A 16,292-nucleotide genomic window follows, 5' to 3' on the forward strand; every position below is an offset into this window, starting at 1 on the left:
CCTCCCTGGCCCTGCTGGTCACACCGTTTCTGATCCAAGCCAAGATGCCATTGGCCTTCTTGGCCACCTGGGCACACTGCTGGCTCAGGTTCAGTCGCTGTCAACCAACACCCCCAGGTCCCTCTCCACCAGGCAGCTCTCCAGCCAGACTTCTCCTAGTCTGTAGGAGCGCTATGATCTGTGTAGGTCTGTGATCTAACGTGCCTGCCCGGAGCTGGAGTCACCACTTCCCTCGGTGCTCTTTCAAGTGCGTTTTCTGACACTTATCAGCAGCCTTATCTCACAGCGGAGCTGGATGCAGGCGCAGCGCCGGGCGGCGGCGGCCCCGGGAGTCCCCGCGGGGATCCCGCGCGGCGTTTCGGAGCGGGCCAGCAGATGGCGGCGCCGCCCCGGCTGGGCTTGCGGCCCCGCGCTCGCCCCGCTCCGGTTACAACCCTCCCCCGCGCCCGCCCTCCGCCGCGGTGTCTCCCTCCTTCCCTCCATCCCTCCCTCCCTCTCTCCCTCCCTCCCCGCCGCCTGTCACCGCCACGCCGGAGAAGCCACCATGGCGCGCGGCGGGCGGCTGCTGCCGCTGGCGCTGCTGGTGCTGTTGGGAGCCGCGCCGCGCCGCGCCGAGCCCGGCGGCCCCCGCACAGCGCCCTCGGCGCGGGACCGGGTGTCCCTCCTCAGCACCTCCTTCGTGCTCAAGGGGGACGCGTCGCACAACCAGGCGATGGTGCACTGGACGGGGGAGAACAGCAGCGTGAGTGCGAGGGGCGGCGCGGGTGGGCGGGGGGGTTCCCTGCCCGGAGAGACGGAGAATCGCCAAGTTGGAAAAGACCTCTTGGATCATCGAGTCCCACCCTCCCTGTCTGCCGCTAAAGCGTGACCCTGAGCGCCTCGTCTGCCCGGCTTTTAAGTACCTCCAGGGATGGTGACTCGACCGACTCCCTGGGCGGCCTCTGCCGGTGCCCCGTCACCCCTTTCTGTGAAAAATTACCCCTGCTTGCTCCCTACCCGCTCCCCTGCCCGCATCCCTACCCGCTCCCTGCCCGCATCCCTTCCCGTACCTCTTCCCGCATCCCTTCCCGCATCCCTGCCCGCTCCCCGCTCCTGCCGCCCTTGGTCCCTCCGCGGGGCTCGGGCGGAGCCCGGGGGATGCGGAGCCGCGCCGGGATGGCTCCGGCCCCGCGCACCCTGCGCCACTTCGGCAGAAGTTTGGAAAGTTTGCGAGCGCGCATCTCGCAGAGCGGCCGGGAGGAGGAGGAGGAGGAGGAGGAGGAGGAAGAGGGGGAGGAGGAGGAGGGGGAGGAAGACTCGGCCCCGGCGCGGTGAGGCGGGGTCCCGGTGCGACCGCCCGGGGCTGCGCCAGGGGCTCCGCAGGGCGAGCGGCGGCGCGGGGATTAGCTCCTCCGGCCCCGCACCGAGTCCCGGATTAAATTGTCGAGGCTTAATCTTTTTCACCGCCGTTCAGTCCTCGCCGTGTAATCTCTGCCGCGCCGCGCTCTGCCTCCTCGAGCGCCGGGGAGAGACAAAACAAACAAAAAAACCCAACAAAATAACCCCAAACCCCAAACCAAAATGAAAATGAAATAGAGCCCAGCCCCGGGCTCGAGGTGCGTGCGAGCGGCGGGAGCGGGTGAGCGGGGAGGGCTGGGGCCGGGCGGGCTCCCTCCGGAGCGGGGCTTCCACCCACCGGGAGCGGGGGGGCATCCCCCGGGGATGCGGGAGATGGGGGGCATTCCCCAGGGTGCCTGGGTCATTCCCTGGGGGTACGGGGGGCATTCCCCAGGGATGCGGGAGCATCCGTCGCTCTCCGAGAGCTTTTACAGCCTAAAAGCGCGCTGGGACCGCTGTCGCTGCGTTAGAGCATCGGCGTTTACAACTTTTCACCGTGTGCCTTGCGTCTAACGCTCTTTGGGGCGCAGCTCTCGCAGGGAGCACCCGCAATCTGTTGTTAACTAATTGTCAGCTGCCGCTCGTCTTGATTTCTTTACGCATTAATGGGTGCGTGTTTGTTTGCACGAGCGGTTTCGTGGATTTGCCGATTCGAATTTATCCTTCAGTGAAACATATTATCGTCACAGTGGGTGTCACAGTTAAATATTACATTGCACCCTGCGCTGTCTGTGTAACTTTAGGCAGGAAAACATTGTTATGAAGGCTCGAGATCAACTTTCTCCTGGAGGATTTCAGTGTTTCTGGAAAACTCTTGAGTGTTTTTACTAGAGTTTATCTAAGCTCCGACTCTGCTTGAACTTTGTGAGGGTAGCACAAAGTTTACTTAAAATGGGCTCAGTTCAGAGTGCTTGTGTTGTGCTTTCCCCAAGTGTGCTATTTACCATCCTTTCGCGGGATCTGAAGCCCTGTTTTTTGCCTGTTTTCCTAGGGAGTCACCCACGCTGTGGAGCTGCTAAGGCTCCACTGACGGGGATGCCGCGATTCTCTTGAGCGCGTCCTGCGCTTCTGTTCGTGCTCCTGCATAATCAGGTGTCAGAGTTGGAGTCGGCATCGTACTGCTTGACACTTTCAAAGGCAGTTTCTTATTTGCTCGGGAAGGAAGCATAAGATGATGGCCGTTTTCTGTGAAAAGAAAATGTTGCAAATTAGCAGCATCAGCTATTCTGAACCTGTCCTTTATTTTTATGCTCTTAGACTTGCAATTTTTTTGTGGACAGGGCTTGCAGGCTGTTTGGACAACTTCCTTGAAGAATTCAGTATTAATAAGTTGGCATAAGTTCATTTTTTGACACAAAAGGCAAGTAACAGCTTTAATGCAAAGTGCTCTGCACTCTGAAACGAATATAGAACCTTGCTAATCCACATTTATGACTAGTGGTCTCTCCTCGCCTCTCTGCAAAGATTTAATAACAGATGCTGCAGTGAGGGCTTGTATTGCTAAAATGTTATTATTTTTTCACAGTATGCTGCATTTCACTTACTAGAATACTATCAAGTCGTTTCTTCAAAAGCAAAGATAAGTGGCAACTGTCAGAATAAGTAAAAATTATTAGAGTCTTTGCAACTTAGTTCTTTTTTGTTTGCCTAGTTACTATCTACTAGTTCAGTCTTGCAGGATGATACTCTCATCATGAACGCTTGCAGATGTTCTCTACATGCAATAAAAAATACTTTTGCAGAGTTACTTAAAAAGTTTGTTGCTTACTATGCCTGCCATCAGGTGATTGCTGTTAAGCAAAACTGGATTTGAATGAGTGAACTAGTAATGAAAGACTCTGCTGCCTTAACCCAAATCAGACCAGCCAGTCTTTGCACTGGATGTTTTGCAATATGACTGTCAGCAATTTCTTTTGCACCTTTTTTCTTGTTGGCTTTGTTTTATCACACGCTTCCAGTAGAAAACCTGTTTTTAACAAAGGCTTCCAGAGAAGAAATGATTTATAAAGACAACTGTAGAATTGTTATTCTTTTTTTAAAGATGTGGAAAAAATCCTTTAAGCCCAATGGAAGCAGGATGGACTTAAAGGGTTTGAGTTCGGAGAGAATTTTGCTGCCTGTATGTATGTAAGATTAAAACAATTGAAAATAAGTATATGACCCAAAACATATTTATGGTAGTCTTGAATGTGGTGTTGTTTTGGTTTTTTTTAAATTAATTTTTTTACCCTGGATTAAGTGTTTGAAGGTAGTTGAAGGTAGGAATACTAAGATCCAGTGCTTCTCAAACCTGGCACCATGCCCTGCATTGTTAAAGACAAATCTTGCCTTGCCTCAGAAGCACTGTTGTGCTCCAAAGCATTGCAGTCAGGGGGAGGACTGTCACTCACAGGATTTTGGATCAGGCCCTGTGAACCTCTGGAGGCGCTAAACAATCTTAAAGTGTCACCACGCACATTTGGCACCTCATTGGAGGTACTCAGCACTTTGTAAACCAGGGAGCTAAACTAGTTCCTTTACCCTTTACAGCTGCAGGGCTGAAAATTTGACAGTGATGAGCTCCAGATGACTATATATCCTCTTAAACACCTCACCTAGTAAAATAAATGAAGAAGAAATATGCAGTAGGATTATTCTGTTGAGCTCTGTGATGGAGAGACAAATAACCGTAAAAGCAGAGAGGGGCAGCTGCTTTTCTGAAGGATGGTCACCTGGTTCATTGGAAGTGCTACCATGGAGTACTTGTGCACTTGTGCCCTTGATCTATCAAGGGCAAATACATACTTTTGAAAGGGGCAGAGGTTAGGTTCATGTGCACATGGAGCTTTAAAAAGCTTATTTACATATTATAAATCCTGTGCTGCAATCGTAGGAACGTGTGACTTTTGGTTGCATGAGATGCCTTGAAAGAAATTAAGTATTCTATACGTTTAGTTGGTCTTCTCTCCTATCTCTTCTTTTCTGTACTGGAGAAATGTGATGAGTGCTTTATTATCCTTTCATAATGATGTTATTTTTATGAATTAGGGAAATGCTGGATTTGATAGCACAGCAGATTATATGGTTACACTGGTTGTAAAGTGAGCCTGAATAACTGGGAAGATGACAGTACCTCTCCTTGCTTTGTCAAGAGACAGCTGTGCAGGGAGGTTATGTAAATTGCTTTCTGTTTTGTGTTCACATTACTTTTATTTTGCATTCTAATAATTAGTTATTTATAAATTCCATAAGTGGTAAGCCTGTCCCCATCCCTTCTTGACAGTTGGATGCATGGTTAAAACCATCACTAGTGATGCAAGTCTTGCAAAGCAAGTCCTTGTAACATCAAGAGCGTTTCTGGTTAGTGAATTCCCACAATTAGTATTTCTGCTCTGTGTCCCCTATGCCCACAGAAATCTGTTGTGCACTATTACTTTCAAACAAAGGCTCATGCAAGTGGAACTAATTTCCTTTCCAGTCTTAAAATATCATAAACTGAAGACATGACAAGTGGGTGGTGCAGCGCACGGTTTGTTCTGGTGAGGGTGAGTGACTGACGCTTGTGTAACTGATAAATAACACAGAGTTGTGCATCGGAATATGTACAGGTAGTGTGCTTACAGAATAGCCTCTTACGGCGTTAAACTGAATATGTATGTTTCCAGATGTACTGAAAATATACACTACCCTTTCTGATTTGGGGAAAAACAATCATTTGATGACAGCTTTTAAAACCCCTGCTTTTCCCCAGAAGAAACCTCATAGTCATCCCAGTCGTGCTAGGTAAACAACTTTCTTTGCAAAACTATATTCTTTTTGACCCTTCTGGAGAATTCCCATGGCGCATTAATGCTAACTGATTAAAAAAAAAATAAAATCAAAGCCAAACCAGAAATGCAGGAAGAATGAGATTCGTATTCACAATTGATTTTGATTCATGGGCAGCTCTTCATGCTGTGTGCAGACTGCTAAAGTGTTGCAAACAGGACTTCAGCCAACTAGTTCTAAGCCTGCAGCTTCATGGTGCCAATATTTCCTTTCTTTTTGTTTGAGGTCAAAATACAAAGCCCGTGCAGGCACTTATTTGTCCAGTAAGTTGATGTCATGATCCCTCATAAACATGTAGCAATTTGTTGTGGGAAATGTAAGTATCCACACAATTATTTTCCAGACTTAATGTTTAGCCGCAGCTTTGCAGAAAGCAGAGTTTATCCCGGCTTCACACAAAAACTTCAACTCATCCAGACTTTTCAGTATCTGATATATGGATACTTTGTTTAAATTAAAAAACACTACTCTTTGCAATACAGTTTTATAATATATGATTTGTAGAATCCAGTGATCACTAAATGTATTCTTCTGGCAAATATTTAATTTAGCTGGTTTTCCGTTTTGTTCTGTTTGCAATAAATTGTGCTGAGGGGATCTATAAAAAGCATTGACTTCAATATTGCTGTGGCAGTATCTGCAATGGTAAATGTAATTCTCTATCCAAACTAGGCAAAAGTCCATTTGTGGTAATATTTTGGTGCTGTTTCTTAAGAGTAGCGAGTCTACTAAACTGAAAATACCGGGAGCATGAGGTTAAAAATCTTGATGGCTCAGACCTTTGATAAATGGCAGATGTATTGCGAAGTGAAAGGCAGATTTCCCATAGGGAGGTGTTTTTTTTTTCAAATTCCTTGAGGTGGTAGGGTGATAAAAAACAAAGAGAACTCAAACGCAATAATCATATCTGAATGGAACAGCAGAATCCCACAGGGAAAGCGGTATGATTTTAATCTGACTGAAGCAACTCAGGAGTTTAACATGGTTTTACTTCCCCCTCCCACCGATATAAATTTTGTGACTTAGTTCATTTATTTGTTTTAACCAGCCTCTCTTTTCCCTCCCTTCTAGCCCTGGAGCTTGCTAGTCATGTCACTGCCTGCTGAGCTCTCTCCAGCAAATTCCAGCTGCTAAAGAAAAGAGAGAGCACCTCTTCTCATCCCCTAAATAGACATGTAAAATTGATACATACTTTAATTAGTAAATGTGTGTTTCAGACGTGCTTGAAAGTCCTGCTCCACACGTGGCCCTCCACACCTGCAGCCATACCTAATTTTATCTAGTTTGCTGGTTAAGTGGCATTACCTGGTTTGCTTTGAGCAAGCTACTAGCAGCACTAGCTTGAGTAGATGCTATGGTGTTGACGTTGGGATGAGCTCAGAGAGTTTAAATCTAGGAGGGAAATTTAGGAGTGAACACTGAAGACAGGCAGTGGCTTGAAACCCTGTCTCTGATACTGCCGATGTGTTACATGCCTATGATAAACCAAATCTGGCTTAATAACAATCACTAGACACGTGTTCAGACTCTTGATAGCAGGTTCGTGTATCACAGTGGGAACACAGTGCTTTCTTCCCTAGGTTAACAGCGTTAGGGATCTACTGAAAGAAATTAAGACATCCCTTTCACTTTTATTAAAATTAAATAGACGAGTAGATTGTTTTTGAAAGAACACAAGGGGAGACAATGATGAGCTTTTCAGAAAACCAGTAATCGTTCTGCTAAATTGGAAGTTCTGTGAGGTATGGACCACTTTATGAATTTAAAACAGGAAACCTCCCAGATTACAGAAGTTTTCATGTGAAGCTTTTGAATGTCCAGATAAAATATTTTATGGTCCTGTCAATTAAGACCAAGGGATGTTAGCATAAGGAGAGATAATCTGCAGTAAGGTGCAAGTGGGATCCTTCTAGTTCCTAAAAGCACCACTTCATTTGAGCAAAAGCTGGAAGTGTAGGTTGAAAGTAGTCTGCAGTACATGACAGCTCATTATAGCTCAGGATGAAGCTTGGTGACCTCCAACGTTTCTTTCAGCGTTTTTATTCTGATAGTCTCACGTTCTTTACTAAACATTCACATTCCCAGTCCCTTGCCCCAGTAATAATAATTTAAAACTCTAACAAATCACCAATGATAAAACCACTTTTGAAAGAAAGAATGGATGAGGTCCTTTGTCCTATTTCAGCCATCAAATCTAAGCTTGGACTTCTGTAGTAAGAGGGAGGTGGAGATGGTTCCTGGATCGATCCCTGCCTTGACAGTCTTAACAGCTGTGCTTGAGAAAGCTTGTATGAGGTGATTTCTGCAAGCATGTATCTCTCTGCTTATTGGAGAGGGGCCTAGATGGCTAACTTGACAAAACACAGAATTTATTTAAAGTTATCCATAACCAAAATGTCTGGAGTTTGTAGCTGCTTACGTTATTTCCTTCATTCCTTACTGTAACGTGGCTGTTGGAGTTTCAGTTACGGATTAAGACTTTGTTGCGGTGAGCATTCCACAATCCCAATGCAAAAACGCAGGTGCAGCTCTAAAGATTTTGTCATTAGTTTCACCTACATACATCCCTGAGAAACAGAATCGTATGCTTAAGGGATGCACTGTGATGGAGATAGAGGTCTAAGTTTCAGTCCAAGGGCTGCTCCAACAGCTGTTTAAGTAGTATTTTTTTGTCTCTGTCTTTTTTGTTCAAACCAATAGTTCTGCAGTGCACCAAGAAAAAGTGAAACAGTTCTAGCAGTAAGGGTCGAGAGTCTTTGTTCTGGCAGGAGTTGTGTATTTCAACTCTTCATGCAGAAGGGGAATTGGACCCTTTGGCTCTGTGAGCACTCTAACCCCAGTGCTGTTGTGTAGGGGTGAGGAGGGCAGTGTCACCTCCTGCCAGAACCTGTATGTGAGATGCTCAGTGTCATAGGTGGCACATCTGCTGGACTCACGAGCTTTGGTAAGGTGAGTGGAGAAGTGCTGCGCTTATGGATCTAATTGGATTTCACTAGCCCTGGTTGAGGCTGTTTTGGAAAGAGGAGAGATGCTGAGATGCTGGTGTCTTGCAGGACCAAGGGTGTGTGTGCCACGCTTAGCAGAGCTGGTGGTGCTCTGGGCAGCCCCGTCGCCACCTCTGTGAGCTCTGAAGCAGCGCTGTGGTGTTCATGGTGATACCTCAGGGAAATGTGAGTCTTGGCCAGACCTAGAGTGCGAGGTTCCAAATGCATGGCTGTTGGGTTAAGTCGAAGCTGAACAGGAGTACTGAGGAACTTTGCCAGCTACCTCACCAGTATCCTCTGAAATACCACTTGCATTCTATAAGTAATTTTGTGCCTCAGTTTCCTACCTGCACTATGAGAATAATGATAATTCTGTATCTCTTATGAATGCTGTTGTTCTAAATTAGCTGCCCACTTTGATATTGAAGTAATGGTTATCATCTAAACACCTCAAAGAGGCAGGACCACAGAAAATCACATCTATGGTTTCTATTTTCCTTTGACTGTTTCATAGTATAGTGTAAGAATTAGAGATGAAAAGGTTCTCACAGGTCATGTAAACTTCTCTGCTTGTTCTGATGTTTGTTTTGATCAGGGTTCCTTTTAATGTATGGTCCAGTATAGTACAGATGCCTAGACTCTGGCACTTCAAGGTCGTTGAACAGGCTTAAGATGAGGTGACTAAAAACATTTTCAGTGAAACATAACCTGTATTTAGTATGATTTTTTCTGCCCTCATTTACCAGAATACTGAAACAGTATTCTTTCTCAGTGTTTGCACCTCTTCTACTCTTGTAGACTAGTAATTATTTCTCTGAATAACATTTATTTTAGCCTTTAAAATTTTCTTTTACAATTCACTCTTGCTAGCTTTTAATTGCACCATCTGGGTAGGACAGTACCTACGTACAATAGTACCCACCTACTGTGTATTTATCTGGCACGTTTTTAGAAATGTGCATACACACAGAGATTATTGTTCATTTCTAGCTTCCCTCTAATCTCTCTAATGTCCTTGTGATTATCAGGGTTTTCTAAAAAGAAAACCCCAGAACAGTAAGTAGTTATTGTTTTTTTTTTAATAAAAAAAAGGTAAGCCATAAAAGCACCTAAATACTTTGATCTTTAGCAAAAAAGCTAATTTCTGTGGTTTCTGTGCAGTAACACTGTTAAAATTTTGTTCTAGTTGATGAAGTAGATGTATTTAATATTTATTTTTTTCCCCATTCACTTAATGAAATCCGTTCCTTTCATGGTCTTTGGAAGCTCGTTGGAGGTATGGTAAAACTGCATGATGTGTCATAGAAGTGTATTTTCAAGCACCAACTACCAGGACACATTCTTATTCCTGCTGAGTGGTCGGCTGATGCTTGCTGGCCACTGGATTCAGTTTTAGCAGATGGCAAGCTACATTTTGTGAAAACGCATTTTTTTTATCACTGTTACTGTCTCATCTCTGCTCCCCTGACTGAAAGTGGCACAGGGAACAACAATCTTCTGCATATGTATGAGCAGGCTGTGGTGTACTGGGGATCTGCTCTGGGTTGGCAGCACCTAGGTGCTTCAGTAATACAAATAAATGATAATGATGATGACTGAGGACTGAGCTGTTCCACCTATAAATTCTAGCAGTGCATGGCCTGGCCTCACTAACTCAGCTACAGCAGAGAAAAGTAAGTTTTCTCAGGTATGGAAGAACAGCCTGCTTATCGTTAATGCGTTCCCATGCTTGCCTCCACCAGCAATTGTCACTGCAGACGGATGCCTAGGAGGATGTGGCTGGAGGGTTGGAGTTATATGTTGGAATTACACTTTGAGCTTTGGGCAGTGTTTAACAGTGTTAAATCTGACTGATTTTGAAGAAATAATTGTTTCATCATTGAAAACACAACTGTATCAGGGGATGGTAGATTGCCATAAAATCCTCCCGGGTCCAAGTTCAATAAGCTATTTTCCCTGTGTTTGCTAGCAAAAAAATACCTTGTAACCTGCTCTTTTCACAGAATTGGAACTGCCTGTGACTCTAAGGCATCTAAATCTGCAGCAGTACTTGTTAAATCTTGCCATTTGTGGAAAGCAGAATATTTTCTCAGCTCTTTTATGCTCCTAGGTATTGTGCTGGGTGTTCAGCATAAGTAGGCATCAGCGCTGGCATTGGTAGAGATACGAATGTAACCCTGAGGGAAATCATGAACCCATTTTGTATAAGCAGCTTTTTTTTATGTGTGGTTTTTGAGGGACTCCATGGATGAGGCATAAAAATAGAAATAAAACAAAACCAACACATACCAGCAACAGGTGGATTACTTTCTGGTTGCCAATGACAAACTTTCTTTGACAATGAATTACTGCCACGGGGCAATGGGGACCCGTCGGGATGTAGTGCCCATACAATGTGCTCCCAACATTTAGCCAGTTACACAGCTCACGGACTGAATTCCAAGGAGATTTGTAGGAGCAAATGCCAGGAGATGCCTAGGGACCTGGCTGATGCTGATGACCTGTAACTACATGCCACTGGATTGCACCGAAACACTAATGCTCTTTTGTCCAACTTACCTCAAACTGCAGTGATTTGAAGATTTCCCCACTGGGAAAGGAGGTCAAAATTGGATGACTGGGATCTGCTCTGCGTTTGTGTCTGTGTACTTACAGACTCTAGTCTTGCTGATTCGTAACTAAATAAAACTCCAGTATCCTACTGCATGGCAGATTGGTATTAACATACTTCTATATCTAAGTTCCCATTTAATTTTTAGAGTGATCCCACTGTGGTCTTCCTGAGCACTTTATGGGGCCCTCTTGAGACTAGTTAGGGTTCACATTGGATTTAGCTGATACATACTGGCTTGTGGTTATGCTGCATGAACTTCATTCCTTTGGACCTCTGACATGTCTTGTAAGCCACACAAGTTTAATTGCCATATATAGGACTGTGGAGTCTTGGGTATTGCAGTATTTCATGTGGTTAGAGCTAAGAAGCTTTCCTCTCCCAGGCTGAGGTGACCACCTTCTCCCCCATTCCCCCACCCCCCGGCACTAGGGCTTCATCAGAATTGCAGCTTTGATTTAGAGGGCCAGTTCTTATTTTGCTTATTGGTTTGGCTTTTAATTAGTGGTTTCCTATGTTTCCCTGCCTGTTACTCAACCACACAATGGCAAGCATGTCTGAAGGTCTCAGTTGCCTTGAGAGCAGTCTTGAAACATGTTCTTTACCCTGAGTGAGAAGTACAAACTGAACAGAAACTATGCAAAACATCTATGCTGGGAGTCTGCTGGCTTTGGAGTGGGAGCTATCTCCTGAGCACCAGTGACTGACTACAGAGGAGTGACAGTGAATTCTCTGGTTGCCCTTGGCTGTGCTGGTGCTGGGGGCAGAAAACTGGGAAGCTGTTAACTCTTGGTGATCCTGAGCCTTTATTTGCCCCGGATGAAAGAGGCCAGTGCTGGTGGAGTTAGCTGAGATCTGATCCTGTTCTTTTTTGAGGGTTCCTAGCCTGATAGGAAAAAGAAATATGAAAGGAAATGGGGTTATTTTTTCCTTTCTTGCATTTGACATCCATTGAGGTGCTACTGAGCACATGCAGGAGGGAGAAGGATGTATGGATGGAACAAAAATGCCCATATGTTTTTTAGCAAGCAGCCCATTATCAATGTTTTAAAATTCTCTTGGGTCACAGCTATTATTATTAAACTCTGTCTAAAACCACTGTAAAGAAGAGAGGCAAGAAAGTATGTTGCACATCACGTGAACAGCATTTTTGTAGCTCTGTGAAACCTACTTTGATTCACTGATCAAGCTGTTGGCTCCCACCAGCTGCTGTGAAGGAAGATGCAGAAGGAAACAGGCTGAATTGGGCAACTCTATGTAAAAATTTTAAGATGTAGCTCAGTGAAAACATTTTCAGTTAATAATGAAATACATATGTTCATCTTCATGCAGCATCTTTCAAGGGCTATTGTGGCACTGAGGGCCACTAACGAGATCTCTTTTTCCTTCCTTCCTCCTTTTCCAACTGCTTTAAAACAGATGTTTTTTTTATGAAGTGGACTACATTTAGAGGGCTTTCAACCTTAATATTCCTTTTAATAATCTCATCGCTCCTGGAGAACTCTTAAGAGACAAGAATTTTAAAATTCATTGTTTAACTACTTTGTGCCCTGTGTTCCATGTCTTCACTTAAAAAGTCCTTGGGGGAGAGAAGGGAGATGATTGATATCAGGCTAATGTATATAATCAGTGTGAGAGCTAGATTATTAGCTGGTGAATTATCAATACAATTTTTTTTTTTTTTAGTTTAGCTAATTGCAGAAAAGCTACTTCTTAAACTGGCACGAACTGACACAACTTAAGAACTGAATGAAAGGCAAACTTCTTCATCAGTGAGTGGACTTGGTTCAGCTTGGACAGTCTGCAAACATGTAGGAATGTTTGAGCTGCTATTGTGTGTGCTACTGAGGCAGGAGATGTTTTATGAACACTGCATGAAAAGAAGACCCTCAACTTCCTGTTTGAATGAATATCCATATTATTTTGAAGTATTACATCTTGATTCTAATGTTAGTGACTGCAAAGAGACTGTTCCTGAAGAAGAGTATGTAAGGTGAGAGATGGATATTATCTTTATCTTGTTTGCAGAAGCTGCCAGCAAGGCTGGTTATTGCATTGCTGAATTTTGTGAAGTATGTTGAGGCTCCCTGAGGAAGCAGGACTCAGTCCAGCGTGATGTTTCACAGGGTTCGGTAGCTCAGAAGTCAAGGCTGTTTTGATGAGAGCACTGAAATTCACATTTAGGGATAGACTGTGTGCCAGGAAATGATATAAAGAGTTCACGGTCTTTGATCTACAGTCTATTGTATGTGCAGGGTTTGCACAGAATATGCAAGCTTTTTATTTTTTGTAGCAACTGAAAAACTTCTGTTTATTAACTGATCCTGATTGTCACAGTCCCTGTCCCTCAGTGAGAAACTCTGCTCCCCTTGAGGCAACTTTGTGTGTCTGTCCTTTGTTTCTGTTACTTTTCTGTCTGCTTTTTTTGTGTGTCTCTCATTCCTCCTCCTGCCTTTCTTTTCTCTGTCTCTGTGTGTCTCCTTTGTTATTCTCCATTTCTTTCTCTTTATTAAATCACCTTTCTCACCCCTGAGGGCTTAAATAGCATAATCTTCCTAGTTCCATGAAAAAATGAACTTCAAAGGCATGGTTAGTAATGACACAGACATGTCATCAGTTTAGGAGCTGCCATTCCGTGGAGTATAGATGTTCACACTTGGTCACACGTTTCTGCAGGCTTGGACAGACAGCGTGGCATTCCTTAAGGAAATCTTATGACAGGATCTGTAGCTCTAGAGGATAGCAATAGCAGATATTTAAAAAACCTCATCCCCAAATACATAATTTAAATTGAAACTTGCTCAGGAGCAGTGTATTTCACCTCATGCCCCCAGCCTCAACCTGTGAAGCGATTTCTTAAACTCATCTAGGGTTACTTTTGGGTTGGGGACATGAAGCACAATATACTGCTGCTGTGTCAAGATTCTGGGTGAGTTTAAATGAGCATGATTAGAATCAATTAGAAATGAAATACTCAAAATCCCATTTCCAGTTATCCAGTTCTGTAACCTGCACATGCCATCTAATAAGAATTTGTATACTGCCCGTCGTTGGAATTACGCTGCTGCTTATCCAGATTCAATTGAAAAATAATCATAATCTGTTCAGTGTTTAGATTTAATGCATAAATGAAATATTGTGAACAAAACACAATTTCTGAAATGTCTCTTACCATGTATTTTACTGTCTGGATTAAGTTCAGATATTGGTACATGTCATTCTGATGTGTGACTTTGCCAAGTATGCCTCGTTATTACTTTTTGCAACCTATTTGCAATGAATTATTTTTTCTTTACATAAAATGAAATATTTACAAGTTGTTACTGCAGAAATTGAATGAAGGAAGCTTCTTTTAAAAGCAAAAACAAGCTGAGGAAAGTAAAGACAGCAGATGAGTGTGAAGCTGTCACAGAAGGGAAACTCTCCAGCTTATACATGCAAGCTCTGTGGTGTTAGCTGAGCCTTGAAAAAATGGGAGTCAAAAGCAGGAAAGTGCTACAGTCTTGATTTCTGGCATAGCTTATTTCTCTGATGCAGGTACACTTGCTGTGCAGTCACTACAGTTCATGGGCAGAAAGAAGATGAACTGGTTTTAAGTGCTTTTATCTAACACAAAATTGATACTGTCTTATGGGAATGGCTTCTAAGAAGAACATGAGAGTGTCTGTACTAGCCTGGACCCGTGGATATCTAGGGAAGAGCATCAGACTTGGATGAATATTTTGTGATCCTTCACCAGACAACTTTTCTGGCCAAGAGCAATTTATAGCTCAGGGGTAACTGTAAAAGCTTTTCAAGTGCAAGAAACATACCTTGTTTATAAAAATGAAAATGAGAGGGAAGATGAGTGTGTGTACTTAACTGTAGCAGTTCGCCAAAATTGTTGGTACTGAATTTCTATTAACGACATCATTCTTTCCACAAACACAAAAAAGTGTTCAGATTTTCGGGTGTGTTCTCTGAGTGATTTAAATTTTGTAGCTCTCTAGCTACATTTTAGAATTTCAAAAGAATTTGTTACTATATTGATTTAAGTAGTACTTAAATTCCAACAAATTATATCATTTACAAAGTACTTCTTTTCTACTATGAGTTTCTCACAAGTTTGGGAAGTTGAAAGGGTGCTACTTCTGTTGAGTAAATGTTGGTTCTAGAAAGAAAGATGCACGGCAAAAGTAGTTTTCAGATGTCTTTTTGTTTTTATTAAAGCATCTTTTGAGAAGTGTTGTATGATGGAACTGTCAAATGGAAAAAGTATTAAGTACTCTGAATGTTTCTCCTGAGTTATTTAATATTGAATTAATATTGAATTAATGTTGTTAAATGGACAACCTCATCTGAGCCAGGATTAATTTTAAATTCAAGCCATTATTCTCTTGGTACGTAAGCACTACAGTATATATTCTTATCAACAAGTGAGTCTCATTTTTAATTTATGAATTACCTGGGAGTATTCAAATGCCTCACCCTTCCTAAGTATTAAAAATGCCTTTGATGTCTCAGCGTTTGACTTTAAAATAGCTGATCTTCTGGTGTGCTGTATAATAAAGTTGTTTTGATATATACAAGAAATGCTGCTTGTTCGTTCCAAGTTTGCATGGCATAATTAAACTAGGTTTTTGTTCAAAATCAATCCTTGTCTCTTAAGTTACTTTAAGGCCAATTATTAAATGGGCACGGTCAAATTTCTTAAAATTTAAGAAGTGCTGATGGTGAATTTTGAAAGTCTTCTTGCTCAGTCTTATTTACAAATAGTCCACGATTTTTAAATAAAGATTTCTAGTGCTTCCTTTTCATCTTTAATATTGGATTGAAGGATATCAATGAAAACATTCAATTACAGTGAACTGTCTGTAGGCTCCATGGGAACCTGAGCTGTGATTCAATTTCTCAGCTAGAGTAGAGCAGCACCATTTCATTGACTTAAATCTCACCCGTTATGGAAGGATTCTTCGCTTCGATTTGTCTTGCAGTTAGTGGAGTGTTCACAGTAGAGGAAAAGGAGAGGTGCAGGAGCCTATAAAATGGGGACAAGTAAGCAGAAATAGGTAATATCACAAGAATTACGTTTTCAATGTTGAATTCCACACTGCTCTTTCTTACTGAATTTCCTCCTCAATTTTTTTCTCTAAACATTTCAATATTCTTGAGTTTATCTGGAAAAAGCAAGCTCGTGAGCTTGAGCAGAGTTTTATTGTTTTTTTGCCTTTGTTTTCTCTCTCTCTCTTAGCCCTCTACCTTCCTTTCTATGGATTGGTTAACTTAATCTTTCAAGCTGCTGTATTGGTTTGTTCAGCATCGCTACGGTCAGCGTGTTACCTATGAAAGGTGCACCAGCTGAAGGAAACTAATACCCTGATCAACTTACTATCACTGCAGACAAAGGGAAACCAGCTGGCATCAGTGAATTGATTTCTGCTTCTTTGCTCCTTGCAAAGCCAATTAGTTCAACAGAGAGAAATTAGACCTGAGGCCTCATCCTTTTCCTGTTGTAGAAGGCTCCCCATATTGGA

The 16,292-nt window shown here is 43.1% G+C and overlaps 1 protein-coding gene across 1 annotated transcript in view; it reads left to right on the top strand.

The window, feature by feature from the left end:
• The first annotated feature begins 624 nt into the window (after positions 1-624).
• Positions 625-16,292, top strand: part of SORCS2 (sortilin related VPS10 domain containing receptor 2) — a 553,277-nt gene continuing 537,609 nt past the window's right edge. The window contains exon 1 of the mRNA XM_069856403.1: positions 625-742. Within this exon, the coding sequence (XP_069712504.1) occupies positions 713-742 (30 nt within the window). The 5' untranslated portion in view covers positions 625-712. The remainder of the gene's footprint in view (positions 743-16,292) is intronic.

Source organism: Phaenicophaeus curvirostris, chromosome 4 (assembly GCF_032191515.1).
Source record: "Phaenicophaeus curvirostris isolate KB17595 chromosome 4, BPBGC_Pcur_1.0, whole genome shotgun sequence".
Taxonomy (NCBI): Eukaryota; Metazoa; Chordata; class Aves; order Cuculiformes; family Cuculidae; genus Phaenicophaeus; species Phaenicophaeus curvirostris.